Source organism: Corvus moneduloides, chromosome 14 (genome assembly GCF_009650955.1).
Source record: "Corvus moneduloides isolate bCorMon1 chromosome 14, bCorMon1.pri, whole genome shotgun sequence".
NCBI lineage: Eukaryota > Metazoa > Chordata > Aves > Passeriformes > Corvidae > Corvus > Corvus moneduloides.
Genome location: NC_045489.1, coordinates 10852496 through 10873703, shown reverse-complemented (window position 1 = coordinate 10873703; position 21208 = coordinate 10852496). Strand labels below are relative to the sequence as shown.

The 21208-nt window shown below is 40.4% G+C and overlaps 1 protein-coding gene across 8 annotated transcripts in view; it reads left to right on the top strand.

The window, feature by feature from the left end:
• TENM1 (teneurin transmembrane protein 1) overlaps positions 1 to 21208 on the top strand; it is an 829655-nt gene that overhangs the window by 794883 nt on the left and 13564 nt on the right. For all 8 annotated transcript variants that reach the window (XM_032123523.1, XM_032123524.1, XM_032123529.1 and 5 more), the window contains 5 exons: positions 3819 to 4185; positions 5967 to 6477; positions 11572 to 11744; positions 14021 to 14256; positions 20216 to 20512. In XM_032123523.1, the coding sequence (XP_031979414.1) occupies positions 3819 to 4185; positions 5967 to 6477; positions 11572 to 11744; positions 14021 to 14256; positions 20216 to 20512 (1584 nt within the window). The remainder of the gene's footprint in view (positions 1 to 3818; positions 4186 to 5966; positions 6478 to 11571; positions 11745 to 14020; positions 14257 to 20215; positions 20513 to 21208) is intronic.

The window sequence follows — 21208 nt, the reverse complement described above, 5'->3', positions numbered from 1 at the left end:
AGCAGCGATTCACTTGCAGCCTGTGTTGCAGCCCTTGGTGAGATCTCCCAGTGAAAATTCTTTTAACTGAAGCCACCTTAGTGCACTCCGTGTTTTCCAGAACACTTGACATGAAAAAATGTATTAGAAAGCCAAACCGGTGGGCGTTAATTTTGCACTTCTCAAACCAGAGATGGATTATTAGATACAGCTGGAGTCTTTATGTTGACAGTTAAATGCTGAATTCCCAGAAAAGCTGGCATGTTAATACTTACATGCAAAAAGTCTCATTGCTCAAGGGTTCACTTGTTTTGTCAATGATTTCCATTGCATATACTCAGTCTCCCATGAACCAAACCAGAATTGTCACCTGAAAATTTTAGTCTGTGAAGAGTAAACAAACCCTGGCTGGTTGTTTATAATAGGATAATCAGCAATGCCATTTCTGGTCACTGCTCAAAAAAAAAAAAAGAAAAAAAAGCCCCATTAAATATAAGAAAAAAGATGCTTGAAATTGGCCCAATTTTGAGTTAGAAAAAACATATACATATATGGAAAAGGACTTTTTTTACAGGGACTTGTGAAGGACTGCTTCAAATTAAAAGGTATATTAACTGATTTAATATTCTAACTCTAACTGAGGTTTTGTCTGGAAAAACTTTAGTAGGCACAGTGGTATCAGATGAAAATTGAGGTGCTTCTCTGTAATATGTTTATTGCCTTCGAAGGAACACAACTGATGGTTTGGTCACAGAAGCTGCCAGAGGGCAGCTTGCTTTAACGAGAAGTAAACAACCAGTGACTTTTCAAGGTAACAGTGAACCTGAGGGTGCAGTTACACTTCAGCTTAAGCTGATTTAGGTGATTAGTTTTTCGCCAGCAAACTGTCCTGAACCTGCTCTCCATAGGAACACATAAACTGGCCTTGCTGCTGGGGACTGCGCTGGGAGAAGGGATGGACTGGGACAGCAGCAGTCCCATCTTACACCAGTTTAAGATGTCATGAAGGCTAATCCTGACAGGAACAGTGCATATTTTTTCTAAATCTCTGAAATTCTTGTTCAGATGAGGAATGCTCAGTGATTTGTGTTATTGTGTATGTTTGATTTTAGTTGGACTATTTTACCTTTTTTCCCCTCCAATTTCACCAGCATAAGCTTGCAGTGCGCAGCAGCTGGTTTTTATGCTGCAATCTCCAGACAGGTGTATGCTACCTTTAATATTTCAGATGAGATTAAACCATGGATACATCCATGACTGCTTTAAACCACAGAAGGGGAAGCTGTAGGAATAACATTCAGTTAGCTTTGCAGAGCAGAGAGCTGGGCAGCAGTTCTGGTGTAGTAACAAAAACTGTTTGGATGTTTCCAACTAAAATTTTATTTACTTTTACCTCACTGCAGCTAGTTTTACAGATGTGAGCAGTACAAAAGCAAATATGCTTGCAGTTAACAGCTGTTAAGCTTTAGGCATGTTGCTTCAAGTGAAATGTGCAGCTGCATAAGAGTTTCTTCTATCTCAGTAAACCAAATCAGCCTCAAATAAACCAGAGAAAAAGTTGCTTAGGCCCAAACCAGTCCCTGTTTATCTGTAGGACACCAGACATACCTTCTCAGTGGGAGGATTTCACATTATTTGCTGGGCAGAGGCAGTGCAGCTAGTCCACAAAGGAAAACCAGCTATCAAGACATGGCAGGTGCTAGGCAAGGTCATTATGGTAAAATAGATAGCTTTCTCCCAGATTTTTAATTGTGAATAGTCTAGTTACAGTTAATCAAAGATTATTTTTACATCAATGCCATCTGTGGAGACCGTTAAAGTTGAAGGTGTCTGTTTGCCATTAAAACTAATCCATCTACTTTGGTAGAACAATCAATTATTCTGCATTAAAAGGTGCATTGCAAATATGTTTTTTTTCCAAGTTTCCTGGAGAAAGCCTTGTAGAGATTTTTCTGTTAACTTAAGAGTTTTATTTGGTGTCCCAGTGAACTCTCAGCTGAACCAAGAGCTAACAGTGGTGTGCAAACCAGCTTCAGAGCAGTGGGTGGAACTCAGGCAGTCACAGGTGCACAGAAATCAGCACTGTTATGGGAGGAATGTGTTTCCAACTGTTTCACCACATTTATCATCATTTGGAAGGACTCGGCCACCTGGTTCAGAAGAAATCTTGAGCCCAGCAGCATTAGTCTTAATGCCAGTTATGATGCTGTCTGGTCAAATGGACTGGGCACAAGGAGGAATTGGATTGCTCCGTGAGCCTTCGTAATTGTGTGGTAACCATGCAGGATGAGACACAGCAGCCACAGTGCCCTCACATTATTAAAACATCAGTTACCAAACCAGCAAAGTACTTCTGGAAATGAGATTATTCAGGAAATACTGCTGCTTGAGAAAGGGAGAGACTTGGCCTCGAGCCTGGTTCCCGAGCTGACCCCAGGCAAGCAGGTGGCTAGCGATGGCCACACACTTCACCATATGGTATTTCTCAGTGCTGAGCATTGTGTTAGCATCAGCAGTCTCTACATTCATAGTGCTTTTAATTAGCACAGTGGAAAAATGAGCAAAACCAGCATCAAAATCAGTAAGTGAAATAGTAAAAGCTTCTGTGACGTGTAAAGCATATAAAATCTTATATAGGCTGGTAATTATTGTCTTCTGATGACTGAAATATTTACACCAGAAAAATTCCACGCAGGTAAAAGCAGCCATCTCTTAATGAAGGATAACAAGTAAAGCATCCTGAGACAGACAAAAATGTGATCTCTTGCAATCTCAGGGGCTCAGTTGTTTTCTGACCTTTCCAGAGACAAGCTGGAGTCCAAATCCTCCACTGGCTGTGAGCTGGGGAGAGGGACCAGCCTGCTCTGTTGTTACCCAGTTCAGCAATCCTGCGCTGCCCATGGAGCTTTCTCAGCAAAAGGAGTTTGAAGCTCTGGCCAGCACATGCTGCAATCAGCAGCCTGTGTACTGGTTGACTTTCAGGTTGACAGGCAGCCCCAGTTTTAATTTGAAGCATGTTTAATTCCTCCAGATCACAGTGCAACAGGTATCAGATGAGTGAGGTAATTTTTCGTCTATTTCCTCCAGCTTGGTTTGAAATTTTGTTTGGTTGACACTCTTACCTGCATGGAGAAAGGCAAAGAGCTACCCTTAAGTATGACAAATTTACTTAATCCATGACTGAAATAATGAATTCACAAAGCAAAATCATTATAAATAATTAGGCTTGGCTACTGTATCATACAAAGTATGATATATTGGTGTATTATTTTGTTAAAAAGCATTAACAAGCTTATATTTCTTGTGGCATATAGGTCTTACTAACATTTCTTGCTTAGTAAATAAATAGTGGAAATGTGTCCTACTTTTCTACTATGTCATTTTCCTTTTGTGCTAACAGGCAATTAAAGTGTTACGACATTGACAACCTCTCACTGTTTTCCACTCTGCCAGCATTGACTGCAACCTTGAAACAATAACATGTAGACGTAGAAAATTTTCTGGCTGATGTTGCATGACATGAAGTGTGTGTTTTATTTGCATGACTGCATAGGTATAATAAAGTTCCCGCTTTAATGGACTTGTGCAAATACCTCTCAGAGGGTGCTAAATTACTTTTCAAATCAAATTTTGTTCCACACTGGAGTGGGACCTCAGAAAAGAGTTATGCTTGTTGAAACTTGTTCCAAACCTAATTAAAGGTACTAGAGAAGCAGTGCTGAGAGAATCTGCCAGGTGTCTTGATGATGTGATCAGAGATGGTTTAATAAAACTGCCACACTGCCCTAATGAGTCTTTTTCTCTTTTTTTCCCTGCCTTCCCCTTAATGGTTTTTCCAGGTGCGGTTAGAGTGGCCAACAGACCTCACAGTGAACCCTCTGGACAATTCACTGTATGTCCTGGACAACAACATTGTCCTGCAGATCTCCGAGAACAGGCGTGTGCGGATTATTGCGGGGCGCCCCATTCACTGCCAGGTGCCCGGCATCGACCACTTCCTGGTGAGCAAGGTGGCCATCCATTCCACGCTGGAGTCAGCCAGGGCCATCGCCGTGTCCCACAGTGGAATCCTCTACATCGCAGAGACAGATGAAAGGAAAATCAACCGTATCCAGCAGGTCACAACCAATGGCGAAATCTCTGTCATTGCTGGAGCCCCATCAGATTGTGACTGCAAGATTGATCCTAATTGTGATTGTTTTTCAGGTAAGGAGATGCTTGTTATTTTCTGTTGTCTGTTGAGATCCTCTGACACAGCTGCAGATCAGGAAAGTGACAAGGGGAAGGAGAGACGAGCAATGGTTCAGTTTCCTTGGGAAGCCCAAAACCTTATCAGCAGATCTTTGTGACTTTAATCCATTGACTTCAGACGTATGAGTCTTCCATTGCCACTGGAGGAAATTCAGGATGGTCCTAGCTTTTTCTCTTTTGATCCAGAGATTACACACTCTTCAGAATTAGTTCCAAGTCTGTCTTGCTGTGGCAGCTGCATTTGCCCCTGTTGAAGATGGTACCAAATTATACCTAAGTACTACTAGATCAGGCAGCCCTTCTCAGCAAGAAGAGTACCAAAGGGTTTCATATCAAGTGCAAAACACCAGCTTATGCCTTCTCATCACTTGTGTCACACTGCACCACCAGGAAAATGGTGCAGACCTATACTGTGCAGAATTTCTTCTTCTTTGTGTGTTTTAAACTGGAACAACCAGTGCCAGGCCTGCAGTGCATTGCTGGACATTCTCAGCAGCACAGCCTCTCTCCCCTGCATGCGCCAAAACAAAGTGTGGCTACTTTATTTCATTAAAACATAATGGGACAAAGGGCAGCGTTCCCATACAGAGGCATGCAATATGTTGCCATCTTGTCATCTCTAAGAACCGCCATGTTCAGCTCCATAATAATGTCATCATAATTCTTAAGCCTCTCATTTCAAGTAAAAGGTTAATTACTGACAAGAAAACGTTAAGTATGTCAAGAACAGAGAGGAAAAAATGCAAATGGTCTTCCAGAGAAGGTGGGTTGCTGACCCAGCATTATAATGATAATCAAAGCCTCCTGTGCATTGCCAAGTGCTGCCAGTTCTAGTGGTGGCTGCAGGAGACCACTGAGAACAGAATCTTGGACAGGGTTCCTATTAAGGAAAACTACTCTCAGTGCTGAAAAATGAAAAAACTGTGGCAAATCTAATGATTGTGCCATCCTGGTCTGGTGAAAGGCAGGATCAGCTTGGCAGAAAGATCCACTAATTTTTCCATTTCCAAGGAAGGTATGTATGATCAAACACTCCAGCAATTTCATGTCTCAGTCAGGAGGAGGACAGCAATACACACAGTAATGTGGTTTTCCCTAAGAGTGAGGTTTAATCTGCTTTCTTGCTAGTTACAGAAAATCCTGCTCATGTAAACTCATTTTGATAGACACATACAGCCCATGATAATCCAAAAATCCTCCTGAAACCTTAAATGACACAAACCAAGTAAATTGTCAAGAGATATTGAAAGAGATTGTTTCTCAAGGCACTTTTTGGCTACTGTTCTTATTTTGTTTTCCCGTAGTGTTGAGTTTTTAATAAGTATAAACTAATCTTCCTTCAGTGTCATTTTAGCTGAATTCCTGGGTTTTATTTTCTTTTTGTTTTATTTACAACAAAATTCTACTTTAACTACATGCCAACAGACAGTAAGTAGGGAATGAAACTTCAGGTATCATGGTCTTTTCTTTCACAGCTTTGCATTGGGGCTTTCCTGAACAGCAGGGTTTGGGACTCAGCAAAAATACTGTGAATTAGATAATTTATATTCCTGTTTGTCTTCACTGAGACTAATTTAGAATTGCACCAACCTAAGATAATAGGGATTTAATTAGTTGGAAGAGGATATTGCTTTATTGACCTGTAAATGATACTGAGGAGAAGCAGTGTGTCAGGCTTAGGGGATCAGCTTAAACAAGGACATTAGAGATTGCTAAAATTACCGTTTCTCCTCCAGGTGATGGTGGATATGCCAAAGATGCAAAGCTGAAAGCACCTTCTTCCCTAGCAGTGTCTCCCAATGACACGCTGTACGTGGCAGACCTGGGCAACGTGCGGATCCGCGCCGTGAGCCGGAACAAGGCTCACCTCAGCGACACCAACCTGTACGAGATCGCCTCGCCCGCCGACCAGGAGCTCTACCAGTTCACCATCAACGGCACCCACCTGCACACGCTCAACCTCATCACCAGGGACTACATCTACAACTTCTCCTACAGCGGGGAGGGGGATGTTGGCACCATCACCAGCAGCAACGGGAACTCGGTTCACATCCGCAGGGACACGAGCGGGCTGCCCCTGTGGGTCGTGGTGCCGGGGGGCCAGGTCTACTGGCTCACCATAAGCAGCAATGGGGTTCTGAAAAGGGTGTATGCCCAAGGCTACAACCTGGCCCTGATGACATATCCTGGAAACACAGGGCTTTTAGCAACCAAGAGCGATGAAAACGGATGGACAACTGTGTATGAGTAAGTCCACAACATTAATTGCCTGGTGTAAGGAACCCTATTTTAAATGAACACTAAATCTTTTTTAGACAGTTCTAGTCATTTAAAAAGACACCCTGCTACTAACACTATGTGAGACAGGACAAGCAGTGCTGTTGCACAAACTTGTAAAATGAAGCACTACCATTTCTTAGGTGCCTAAATCTGTCATATGTAAAAGGTCTGTGCACAGTGCCTGTTAAGTAAAGCAGAAATTACCTGAAATTTTACTTCATTTGCACTTTCTTATTGTGAATCTGTTTCTCTAAATGAAAATATGAGATTTTTTTTTTGTAACTTAAGTGGTACAGGCAAGTTGTGATATGAATCAGGAATTTGCAAAATTCCTGAGGAAGGCATAAAGGGGAAAATTAGCATACTCATCAGAGAAGGGAGTGTTGCAGAGGAAATTGAGAATCTCAGTGGAAGGAATATTCAAAGACAAGAGTGAGCTTGTCTCTATCAGCAGGGGAAGAAGGTAGTAGCAATAGGATATGTAATAGTAGCAAAAGGATATGTAATAGCAAAAGGCTGTATATAAGGGGAGTAAGAAAGGCATTATAAACAAGACCATTGAGAGAACTTCTAAAAAGCGAGACAAGACACTTAAAAGATGGGGTCAGAACATCCCAATCTGCTCCCAGAGAAGGAACAACCCAAGAAAGTTCATTTTTGATTTATAAAGAGGTGTGATGTATCAGGATTTCTCATTATTTATAATTAATTGTAATAATCCCTGTTTGAGGATGCAACAAGTGCTGGATGGAAATCGTGTTAACATTGCAGTCCTAATTTGGAGTCTTTAAGGAGGATAATTGTGCCTGTTTTCTGTGGAGCATAGGAGTTGATGATCAAAAACTAAAATGAAAACCATCCAGGTGAGATAGGAACAAAAAACACTTTGATAAGAAGTGAGTTACTGCCTGAATCACCTGGAGAAGTAGTTGAGTCACTGTCATTACAGGTTTTTAGAATTATAATTTCTTCAAATGAAAGTAGGATAAAAGCAGAGAAAACTGCTGCCTAGTATGTGGGATTTTTTTATTCAACAGGATGTTTCTTCATCCTGTTCTCTGTTACTCTGCCAAAGACTAAATTAATAGAGTGGGCATAAGTATAAGCCATTAGAGAGGGCTTTTTTTTACAATACGTGGGAAAACAAACGCTTACAGGACCTTCCTGGTTCAGTTATCATTATCAAACATCTATTGGTGGAAATTTAAACTCTCTTGCAACAACACAAAGCTCGCTGTTACCCTGGTGCTGTTCAAACACTGATCAGAGTCGCCTTTTATAAACAGAACTGACTGTAAATGTATTAATGCTTCCTTTTATTAATTTCAGTGCTGAGAATTACCCATTTATATCCCCACTTGATGATGGTATCAGTCCAGGCCACAGACCAATGACACTTTCAAAGACCCTTTACAGTAGCTCCAGGTCATCTCTATTAGAATGCTGAACACCAGACTTTGTTGCAGGACCTTGATTGTTAGAGCATGGGAGAGCAGATTATTTTTAGTCATGTGCCTTTCAGTCCTGGCATTCTTACTCTGTCCCACTGACATTGAGCATAAACCACTTCACACAACTATTGCTTGTTCCTCTTTTTAAAGTATGGCTCAAGTGTTGAAAGATCTTGTAAAGGGCTTTACCTGCTTGCAAGTGCCCCCCGTTGTATGTAGTATAGATTTCTTCATGAAGAAATACCTGTGCCTTGGGAGGATTGGTATGATGTATATGATTAACACAAAGAAATTCTGCTAAATTAAACAGTTTTGCATACTTTCCCAGCTTAACTACAGGCTGGGTAACACTGTCCTCACCAATGCTTCAAGTTGTCCAGGCTTTGCATGACCACACGCTCCTGCCAGCCTACGTCAGTCAGGGAAAATTAACAGAATTACAACTTTAGCATTACAAAAACAACAACAAAATTAAACAATGTAAATTAAATTAAGTCATGTCATTAATATTTATGTTCAGTCCAATATCTTAAGTCATTTTCATGATACATTACGAATTCCTCAATGACTGAAACACAGAATGTCACCTCATCTGCTCCAGTCAGAGGGGCAGTGGGCTGTAATCACCTCTGTGCTGAGTAGTTGTGCTTTCAGGAGATGCTGCTCACCTGCTGCCATGAATAGGTCATGGGCTGTGATGGCCTTAGTTATCTTTTACCCAGATACTGGTTTCCAGGGAGGTCACATTTTGTACTGACAGCCAGTTTCCCTTTGAAAATTAGAATTTTGAAGGGTTTAGTTATATATATGAATTGCTTGTGAGCACTGTGTGAATGTAGCATTGGAACTAAGAACAACTTTCAAATTGCTTTAAATCATCTTCTGTGCTTAAGCTAGATGTGCATTCACATCCAATAGTTCAACCCATGGCACTGTCAAGCTGAAATAGGGATGAGTTTGTTTAACAACACATATCACACATACTTGGGAATATGAGCAAAGATAATGACCTGTTCAGAACATCTACCTATATGTCAGATTCACTCACAGAGGGAAATTATTAAGAGGTAGAAAACCACCTACAAAAGTACTTGTCATCTATCTACTCTAATCTGATGGAATTGAAGTGCTGAAAGAGCTCTTGCATACAATTATAGCTAATGTACAATTTTAAGTCATCTAGATTTCTTTTAATATTGTGTCATTAAAGCTGTAAAAGGGGAGGGGAAGCACTGGGCCTCTATTAAATCAAGGACAAGAAAACACCTGCAAGAAACAACTCTCTCTGAAAAAATTAATTAGACTGCTTTCCCTTTGAAATGATATAACTCTTAACTGTGCTACACATAGAAATGCAAATGGATTGTGAAGCAATATCCCCATGTGTGCATTTCAAATACTGGTGAGCACTTCCTCATGTGAGTACTGAAATCAATGCAATTATTTGCATGATTAAATGGTCACTGACATGATTAACAGTGGCATAACTGAGCCCCAAATTAACATTAAGAAATATGTCATGATTCCACCCCTATTAGTATGGGTAGGGTATTGCTCTGCAGAAGCTGAGTCCCAGTGTGCTGCTATTCATCATGTGGAAGGTGACAGAACCTGTCCTCAGAGGGCTAGGTTTCATGGAGCAATCTGGAAGAAAAAAAAACCCTTTAGATGATCATGCTGTGGAATCAATACTGAGACACTCTTCTGCATGTCCTCCTTGAAGTCAGTGAGACCATCTACACAAGTGAGAGGCCTCTGGCATGTGCTCAGGTCTCATTACGAGTCAGCACCTATCTGGCCAGCCAGCCAGGAACAGTTTATCCCATTTTCAGCTACACAGGGAGTTTTGTATCTCAGCAGCAGCACTATCAGCAGCAAAACTGGATCCTTAGTGAAGATGGATCCTGTGTCTTGAGCACAAGTACATTGCAATAAACCAGCTGTATTTGCACCTTAAAAATGCAGTTTGGGGGGATTTTTCTGTGGTATATTAGCAAATCCAAATAACCTACCAAGCTGTCATATCTGTTTGATCAAGCAGTAAATGAAATATAACTGCCTGATGTTCATGGAGTTTTCTAATGATGAAAAGTAGTGATCTGAGTCAATTTTAATCGCTGCCTGTGGCACCCAGTCAACTTGCACAGAACCAGCATAAAGAGAGAATGTAAATAAGTCACACAATGTATATAAGGGCAGTGAGAGGTGAAAAGGAGAGAGATTATTTTGAATTTAAGGTTTGATTAATTTCAACTTACTTGTCAAAAAAACACAAGATGGTCATTAGTTCAATTAGTTCATTAGGTCATTAGTTTAATTGGAAAAGAACAGCTGCTCTATTTTTCTTTTTTTATATTGGAGGGAAGAAAAAAAATCCTGATTTTTTTTCGCCAATACTTCTTGTGACATATAGGTTTTGTCTGACTAATTAAGGGCGAATAAAGATCCTAAAGAAATGATGCCAATACCTTAAAGGGAAGGACATAGCCAGAAATCTCTGCTGATGTGAATTGGAAGAGCTCCTTTGGAGGCAATGCAGTTCTGCCAGCTGATAACACCAGCTGAGGACATGTTTGCTCTATGAGAGGAGACAGTGAAAACTTAGTTATGCTGTCCTACCTGCACAAATGAGTTTCTGTTTTATGAACATGAGTTGGTTTTGCTCATGCAAATACTCTGCAGTATCAGTGAGTTGTCTTAGGTGAATAAAAACATGTCAGCATCAGTAAGATTTTTAAGATATGAGGCATTATTATGAAACGGTATCAAGCACCAAGCAATGTTCTGTGCTGGTTTCCGTGCGAACCATCAGAAAGGAGAAATATGTTGGTAGAACTGAAAAGACCTGTTAGAAACCTGTTCCAGAGCTCTGGAATTACTTATTGACTTTTTGGTAACATGGCCTGATTCGCAATCAAGTACCTTGAACTACAAGAATTTCTTTAGCACTGATGAAGTTTAGGTGAACTGAAATGTGGTGCTCTAGATTCTAGGTGAGAAGTTCCTGCTGATTTAAGTAGGCCCGTGGGAAACAAAACACAATAGTAAAACCCATGTAGGCAACTTAATTCCTGCAGATTTCAATCTAATTTTATCACTATTGTTACGCTTTCGGTCCCCTTTTTACATTCACCACTCATATTATGTACTTCACACATCTGTGACAAAAGGCAGCTTTTAAGTGTTGCAGAAGGTAAGAATTGGTTTTATTTAATCTTATGGGTACAAAAATGCTGTTTTAGGGGCGAGTTGGATGCCTGAACACCGAGTGACCTCCAGTGGCCTTGTTCCTGCATCGCAGCCCCCTGGGGGAAACCCCAACCAGCCGTGAGCAGCACAGAAACCTCTGGCAGAGGCTGAGTGATGTAGGTAGCATCTCATAGTATTCCCAGTTGTATTTGATCCAGCACCAATGAAAAAGACTCCAAGTAGAAGTTCAGATTAGGTACTGAATGAGTTTTGAATGACTAAATGGACCAATTCTTACCTTTTTACTTACTGCACAGTGTTGACAATGCTTCCTACTTTTTTCACTCTTTTTTCTGCTTTTAGGAGTATCTACATGACAGTAGTGGTGTATTTTCATGGCTCTTTAACATCATGTTTGCAGGTATGACTCTGATGGCCACCTGACCAACGCAACCTTCCCGACAGGGGAAGTCAGCAGCTTCCACAGCGATGTTGAAAAACTGACACGAGTGGAACTTGATACTTCAAACAGGGAGAATGTGATCACAGCCACAAACTTCTCAGCTACCTCTACAATTTATACTTTAAAACAAGGTAATAAAAGCATTTCTGTTATTCCCTAATCATTGCGTTTTGAATCCTAGACATTACTGTATTCTTAGCCCTTAGCCAAAAAAAAAGACATCAGAATTAGTTCATTTGTTTTTTCCTTGCTTCAGCACAAACAGCTACAATTCTCCTGAGCTACCAGGTAGAAATAAGCCAAAAGTGAATTCTTCTTCTCCCAGAAGAATCCCATGGATAAAATCTAGTTATTGAAATCTCTGATGTCTCCAGGCTTTACGTGCTACTTTCTACTTCAGTATTTGGAGGACTTGGACTAGCCTGTAATACACTGAGCTTTGTTATTATAAGAAATACTTCCTAGAAGAATGGCAGGTTCCACTGACATTTTAGCACTGAAATGCCTTGTTTGGCCAATCCTGTGGATTCTTTCTATGTCCTGGTGACAGCATTTGTAGGCAAGGGGAAACATGATCCACCTCTGCTAGTGGCTGCCTCAGGGATTAGATTTTGACTCAACTCCTGTAGACACCACAGTGTTTCCCTGATAATATCATATATCTTTTAAAAAAAAATTGCTTTCTGCCTAATGGAAGTGCCTCTCCAGATGGGATGTGTCCTCCAGAATGGAGTGTCCTCCTCCAGATTTTGCAGATTCATCACCAGAGTTCTGGGTTTACATAGTTTAATCCATCTGGAGTCTTTTGTCTTTGTTGGGTTTTTTTGTTGTCAATGGATTGCTCAGGCTTTGAGAGAGTAGGTGCTGGGAAATAGTTCTCTGATTTCTTTCCAGGTCTGCTATAGAAAAGCTTTGTAACTGAGCACATCACAGAACTTTTCTTTCTCTCAAGTTTTGATCTATAAGAAAAAACTAGGAAGAGCTCACCTCACAAGATACCCACTCATACTGCTTTACTATTATGTGGTAGAGACAGCACTGCATACACAGAAATAATTACATTGTTTGTCACCTGTTAGGCTTTGTCCAAGTGACTCCATCTGCTCTCTGCATTGTCTGCTGCCTGATCTGTCTGTCCTTAAATCTGAAACTCTTCAAAGTTAGTATATTATCAAAGTCTGTCTCAGAAAAATGCTTGTCAACGGGCAGTGCCAGAAATGAACAGCTCTAATTATTATATGTGTCATATAAATTCATATAATTTACATGTTTGCATATCTCTGAGAAACTAGCACAAAGCACCCTGTGAACAGCCAGTCAGCTGTGGTATCCTTACATCCAATTATCTTTACTTTCTGGCATACCCTACTATTTTCCATGTATTCACATCTCAAGAGCTGGACCAGTTAGTTCTGTGTGGACCAGCTTAAAAAAAAGGATGCTTTGGATACTCCCTAGCTGGAGTGAGTTCAGTCTCGCTGTAAGAGTGAGACTTTAGTATGTTAGCACTAAACTCAGGCTCATGTTGGAGTTCACCGTGGCAGCTGAGCTGCAGAAACCTCCATAGCCCAGCTTGAGCAGATGCCAGACAATGTGGCACAACTCTGCCTGCAGAGGAGGAATTACAGTGCCCAGGCAAGGGAAAGTAGCTCCAGTGTCTGTTGCCTTCATATCCTCTCAGTGGAGACCTGCTCTGGACCCTCCACATACTTCTGGTAGTTTTGGGGAGGAGAGGGAGGCTGTGCTGGGTCACCTCAGCTCCCTCAACAGCCCTCTGTGGCACAGTCCTGAGGCTCTGGAGCTGCTCACTGCTCACCACTGCTGATGCATTAATTTTTCTGCCAACAGTCACTTCCCAGTCGGTCTGTTGCACCAGGCTTCAGCCTTGTGGCTGATCATCCCTGCGCCTCAACCCCAGGGTCCTGCTGCTAATGGGGAAGAGAATGAGCTTTTTGTACAGTCACACAGGGAACAGAGACAGAATGGGAGAATGGCTGTCATCCTGGATATTTGGAAAACAGCTTTCTTGTTTGACCTCAGATACTCTTGCAGTTGTTCAAGCAGTACATTGTCCTGCTGGGACCTGCAACATGCTAAGATCATCACAGTATCAGTGGTGAATACTCAGCCTATGGTTTTACATCCTTTTAAGCTGAAAGCAAAAATTCTTGATTCCTGCTGCAGGAAACCTTCACAATGGAAATCATCAGGCCAAATGTAATCAAAAACTCTTCAGACTTGGGAAGGCCTGGAGATTACAGCTTGCAAAACTCACACTGCAGTTGATGTTCAGCTGTGTCTAACCTCCCTGGGTTACAAACTCAGCCCTGTTGTGCCTAACATTTGGTTTATAGATCTGGAGAGCTGAACTTCTCTCTGTTTGCTGATTTCTGTTGTTTTTTGACAGATAACACACAGAACATCTACCGGGTCAGCCCAGACGGGTCTCTGAGAGTCACCTTTGCCAGTGGAATGGAAATCACGCTTAACACGGAACCTCACATTCTAGCAGGGGTTGTCAGCCCCACATTAGGGAAGTGCAATATCTCCCTTCCTGGAGAGCATAACTCAAATCTCATTGAATGGAGGCAAAGGAGAGAGCAGACGAAAGGCAATATCTCTACGTTTGAGAGAAGGCTAAGGGTAAGGCTTCCTCTTGTGTAAGTGCAGTGTTCCCTTTGAAAGTCATTCAACTAAAATCATGTTGAAATGTTATACTTTGTAAGAATGAAAATTTTGTGTCAATGGTGAGCCCCAGCCTTGAATTTCAAAGCCAAACTCTTCCAACAGTCTCAGGGATGTTTGATCTCTGATTTTGATTGTGAGACTTGACCTCAAGACATAATTACTTTTTCTTCCTTTTCTTTTTCAACTAAGAACTTAATTATGGCTTTGGAAGAAGCTGTGAGCAAAGGTTGGAGCCACATTTTGCCTCTCTCAGATCTATCAACCGTCTTTCTTCTGGGGAAGCAAAGGGGGGGCCAGCTGCTGCCCAGGACAGAGGCTCTTGCAGGATACACTTTGGGTGTCCTGGCCAGTGCCTTTCCTGCAATTCAGAGTGATGTAGAGCCTCCCTGTGTATCCAGACAGGCTCTGTATTAATTCTGCCCTCTGCCACATGCTCTCAAACCCCCCAACTCCCTCTGGCTGGGTTACACCACGGCTCCAAGAAAGACTTGCTTTAACATTGCATCCTTGGTTTATTTTTACCTGTGAGTACAATGACAGATGGTCAACATTTAGCATTTAATTACATAACACCATGGCTCAAAGAGATTGCTGCTTTGCTAAACAGGTTTTTTATGAGATCAGTTCTGGTTTTCACATGAATACCACTTAAAATACCTGTACCAATAGTAGAACTGGGAATTTTGGCCTTAAAAATATTGTGTTATTGACTACAACCTTTCTGGATAGGAATTATGTCTGAAGGTACACATGTTAGCTCTGAAAATACAGAGATGGTTATTAAAATCGCTGGATTGTCAAAACTACAAAAATCAAAACCATCTCATTTTGATTATGAGATACTATAGATTTTTTTTTAAGTGTACCATCTGTTTGCTTTTCAACTGCTCAATCAAAAATACAAGACTTGGAAGATCTGGCCAGACTGGGCACTGTATGTAAAACACCTATTTGAAAGGGCATTGTTCAGATTTGACAGTCACAGTTACTTTTTAGGATATTGCAAGTGGGCAAAAGCTTCTTACAGTTCTTCTTGCCCACTTTCTGCTTCCTTCCTCTCTAAATTAGTGTGAGGCCTCATAGCCCTGTCTAGGGAAGCAGCTGAACTTAGCACTGTGACAAACATGTTAAGATGGCAGGATCCAAACTGTGGCTTCCTTGGCTCATGTTGCCTACTCAGCTGGAGGCTTTCTGTGTGACTTTGTGCTTAAATAACAGTATGGCACATTTTTCTACAAGAATCTTATGTAATAAGATGGTAAACACAAAGGATGTAGTCAGTCATCTATCCTGCTTACATTGCCAGGGACAAGTTGTTCATCACAATTCTGTTTAATACAACTACTCCATCTTGCACAGTTTCCCCAATAGGCAGTTTGTATTTTCTGTTGTTGAAATTGATTGCAGTTTCTTTTAACTCATTTTCAGTTGTTTCTATGTAATCCTTAACACTGCCTGGCAAAAAAAAAAAAAAAGTAAATTCACAAATTGATCAGGACTAAATGTATTCTGGCTGGAGGCATAAGATGTTTATTGAAATATTTCAACACTGAAGGTATCCAGAGGTCAGCTGATTGACCTTCCTCTGGAATAGGCTGTTGGGGCATAAAACCACTCATGTATTCCTCCTCCTTCCCCTTCACCTTCATCCAGAGAGAGGATAGAAGGTGAAAGACAAGCATAAGAATAGTTTTGGTATGCTGTCTTTCCCTCTTTGTCCTTCCAAAAGTATGCACTAGCAACACAGCTCTTGAACGTTGCATTCTTATTTCTTTAAGCTGTGTCTTTTTATACCTATCCAAGATCAAGAGGACTTAGGAATTGTCCCTGCCTGCTCAGAAGGGCAAGCCAGCCGCCTGTATTGCAATCCTGACTGTACTGACTCCCTTGGCTGTACTGAGCTCTAGGACTGTTGTTCTGAGAGCTGTCAGGGCAAGACTAGAGGGAACTTGGTGGGATAGCACAGGTTCCTCTAAAATGAGGATTTTAAAATGGGAAGGAGGAGAAATGTTAGAATCATAGAATCATTTCTGTTTCAAAAGACGAAGATTATCCAATTGTATTCTGCACAAAGGAGACACCATGTAAATAGGCCCAAGAGAAAGGGACAGATGGACTACTGAGGCTGTCAATACCGTGAAGAACTTTGAAGAATTGCAGAAATATCTGGATCCTGGAGTTCATCTTTGCATGGTATGCTGGCAATGCAGAGTCAGTGGAGATGGAAGGAGATGGAACAGTGCAGCTAAGGATTCTACCCAGAGACAGCTCTCTTTTCTTGGTGATTATAGGAAATGCAGCACAGCAGGAACAAAAGTACCATCTTATGGTGTGTTTGAAACAGTACACCAAATAATGAAATGGATTTAGGACTTACTGTGGACAGATCCTTGAGTACTGCTGGGAAAAAAAAAACAGCATCGTTGAAAGTCCTTATGCTGGATGAGATTCTGGACAGACCTTCTGAAAACTTTTAATGAGTTACATTTTTAAAAGAAATTATTTAAACACTTAATATGCCATGCCTGGCACAATAGGAAGTGTGTTAGAAAGCTTGCAATGTAGGGCAGAAAGAGCTATGCTGAACTTTGAAAATACATGTAAAGAAAAGCTCTGGGGATTGGAGCAGTTCTCAATGGAAATGAACAGACTTGCCGGAGCCCTCAGTTAAAGAAAAAAAAAGAACAGTACAATGGAAGAGTCTTCTGAGAAAAAAAAATAAAAAGCATGGAAGTGAAGTATAAAGATGTTACTGAGAAATCAGCCTGATACCATCAGTGAAACAAACGGCTTTGGCTCCTAAAAGGTATAAATTAGAAGGCAGGTAGCTGGGGATGAGATAAAGGATGACCTACTTGAAGAGAAGAAACAGAATAAAGCTTTTCCTTCTCTGCCTGGTCCTAACTTTTTTAATTTTAATAGCAATTAGCAACCATCTTGTAAGTATATCACTCTATTAGTGTTATTTCCAGTTTTGGAAAGAGGCTGCTGTTAGCATGTTCTGAATAATGCTGGAAACATTGGGTTTTAAAAAGTTGGATTTCTTCATGGTGTGAATTCCCTGCTCTGGAAATAGGGCAGAAGTGAGTAAATTAACTGAAATGCTAGAACAGTCATCTAACTTTATCTCAGGGTCTAAATCAATGTGGGAAACAAATTAACCGCAGGTTTCCTTTAAGTGCAGAACTGCTTGCCCTAGTGCTTCCTGAACGTATATAAAACACTCTCTGGGTATGTATGCATTTTATATTAATAATAAATCTATGTACAATCAGGCATTTTAACATCAATCTTAATCTAGCAAGACTTTCTTTTTTATCAATTGAACTGCTATTTTAATTGACTTCTAAAAATGAAGCAAAGACTGCTGTTAAATCTGATGAGCATGATGCATAGTAATACACTGATTAGAATGCAGCTCTGCTCCCTCCTGACTTTTGCATAACTTGAGGAACGTGGCATTGGATGCAGTCCAGGTTTTATAACTGAATGTCTACAAAATTGAAAATTGAATGCTTGGCCAGTCTTACTTATTTTTGGTGGGGTTTTTTTGGTTGGTTTTTTTGGTTGGTTTTTTTTAATGACAATGGAAGTAACTCACTGGCCTCGGTTCAAAAGTCCTGCAGACACAGGCTTTGACAGCCGTGTTCATTATTGCACTTAACAAATGATCTCCCATTATTTACCAGTCTTACAGCAAATTCTAAAGATGGGACCCAGTCCTCTGCCAGGGTCTGTGAGTTTACATTGGCTCAAATCAAAACACAGACAAAACAATTATCTCATCTGACTTACACCTCAGATAGGGTGGACAGGGTATGCTTGGAAATTAAATCAAAAGAAGTGCATGTTTATGTGATACTTACACAGCAAAATTTCTAGCTAAAAAACTAATGAAAGTAGAGTCAACAAGTGTTTAAAAAATATAGACTTTTTTTTTTTAATTCACTTCTAACATTATTGAAGTCAGCTGAATTTTCTCCCTATTTTCATTAGCTGATACTCCAACCTGACATTGCTTTCAGAAACCAGTTTTCACTGGCTCATAGCAGAATACAAGTTCCAGCCACTCTCAGGAGGCTCCTTACTATGGTTTATATATCTTGGAGGAGTCGTTTCATGAAGCCACTGGGATTTGAAATCAGCTTGTCAATAGCAACATTGAGATGAGTCCTCCTACCCATTTATGATCCTGTCTTGCCTTGAGAAGGGTGTTAAACTTAACTTTAATATAAGAAAATAAACAAATGAGACATAAAATGTGCAATATAAGGGAAGTATTTCAACCTTTTTTTAACTCCGTGAGTTTTCAATTACTGCTGCTTTCCACTTCGCTGCTAATTCTGCCTCTGTTTGGTTTCATTCTTATTTGTTGTACAGTCTCTGAAATTCAGATTGCAAGCAATTTGTATTCTAGGCTCTTCTGTCTCCTAACTGCATTCTACAATGACAGTAATAGCAGTAAGAATATTAAACATGTACATGAAACATACATGAATATGACATAGGGTGTACCTCCTACTTGCTTTTCAGTTAATTTGCCACCAAGAGGATTTGTTTTCAGGTATTTTAAGAAGTTTGCTAAAAATTTTATTATATTAGACTTAAACCATCAGTCTGTATACAAGCAAATGTAGTTGAACTGAGCATCACATTTTACTTGGGCTCCTTAACTATCATTAGAGCATAAATTGTAATAGTTACAACAGTCTACAGGGATATATAGGTATTTTACAGCTATTATAAATGAACACTATTAAAGTTAGACATATGTGTATATAAGACTCCAGAAATGGTTGTTGAAGAAGGAACACCTGCTTCTTGTAGATTCTCAGATTATTTTGTATCTAAAAACAGAAACAGGAAAGAAAAAAAATATTCATTCTAATCACATCTTGAATTATTAAGCAGGGTTTATTAACCATTTACTTGGTAGCTGTGCCTCCAGGTCTCAGAGAGGAGGAAGCACTGAGCCATGCTCTGTGCAGACACCTGTATTGGCATTGTCTGTGCTGTAAGGAAGTTAATCATGGGAATAGAGTGATCAGATAAAATGTGGTAGATTAATGCAACAAGCATATTGAGCGTTGATCTGAAAAAGACATGTCAATGAACAGTATTTTATGGTTCTCTAAATTACATCTCTGTTTTAAATGGTGTTTAATAGAGATTGCCCAGTGAATGATGTAAGGAGGCAGATGATGATAGCACTGGATAAATGTATTTTGTCTTCATGAATCTGACTCAGTTTTGAACTTGATTTCAAATTGAGCATTGGGCTGCTGTCCATTTGTCAGACACAGTGAGTTGCTGGTTCCAGATGTGGTGAGAGCTGCAACAAGAAATATGGCTGGTACCAGACACTGCTGCTGCTGGCTTTCAGGAGTCTGGGAGTGGGGTGGTTTTGTGAGGAAGCACAAGGACACTGGTGAGCAGGGTCTGCAGGAGCTGCAAGCACAGCTCTGCCCTTTGCAGCATCAGGATGTGACCTGGGCTGTGAGGGCTGTCCCAGAGCAGCAGCTGACCTGTCAGTGTTCATACAGCTCAAGAGAGGATGTGAGATAGTAGATCTTTCTTACTTTGTGGGCTTAACTACACATCTTTGGCTGGAATCAAGATGTTCATCCACAGCTGAGAAGAAAGAAGTAAAATTCAGGAAAAGGTGAGAGCAGAGGTGAGGGTTTAGCAATGGCAACATCCTGTAATGCCAAATATAATAACACTGAATGCAAGGAACAATTTTTTTTTTTCCTTCTGTTTCTCATCTGAATCTTTTTTATTTTCTTGTCTTCAGTAAGGCCCAACTCACAATGTTAAACCATTGCTTACTTCGATTAGGACTGACACAGACATGTCTGCATTGGGTGTACTTAGGATGCATTGTGTTCTTATCTTACTGTGCCTTTGTGTTTAGACCCACAACAGAAACCTGCTCTCCATTGACTTCGACCACGTAACCAGAACAGGAAAGATTTATGATGATCACCGCAAATTCACTCTTCGAATTATGTATGACCAGACAGGACGCCCCATTTTATGGTCCCCCATCAGCAAGTACAATGAGGTCAATATCACTTATTCACACTCTGGATTAGTCACCTATATCCAAAGAGGAACCTGGACTGAGAAAATGGAGTATGATCCAAGTGGGAACATCATTTCCAGAACATGGGCAGATGGTAAAATATGGAGTTACACATATCTAGAAAAGGTAAATTATTTAAGAAGTGGGGTTTGTGCCAAGATAAAAAATACTTGGGTTTATTATATTATATTATGTTCTATTTATTTATTTTATTGTATTTATTTATTATATTATATTTTGTACTATGTTATAATGCTGCCTCTTGCAAGTGTATTTAAGACTTTTAAAAGAGAAAATGCATGGAATTACATAGCTAGGTAAAAATGAATGTGTCTGGATATGCTCAGACCTACATGTCACCTGCTCAAACCTGACATAGTTCAGTTCAGAAGAAAGTTATCAGCACCTCAGGTTTGTTTAATTGGTAGGTCAAAACAACTTTCTGGTCTCAGTCCAAGTTCAAGTGAAGAAAGGACACCCTAACTGCTGAAAATCACATTACTACTCTGGATAACAGTCAGAAAGATAACAGTCCTGAAAGAGAACTTTTTTTTCTCTACAAACACAGCTCTTTTAAGTCAAAATTAGGAGCCCGTGAGCACATGCTTACCTATTCAGTGCTGCATTTTAAACAAGGGTTTGACCCTGGGAGGAGAAAGCGTACTGCAGTATTTATGCGGGCCATTTGAGGGGGAATTATTAATATGAAATGAGTTACTGCTCTGCTTTTATAGTGACTTCGCATCTAAATTCCCTGAACATTTTAAGTTCCATGTGTGTCTAGAGGTAATGGTCACAAAATATGGAGATGAATATTGTATA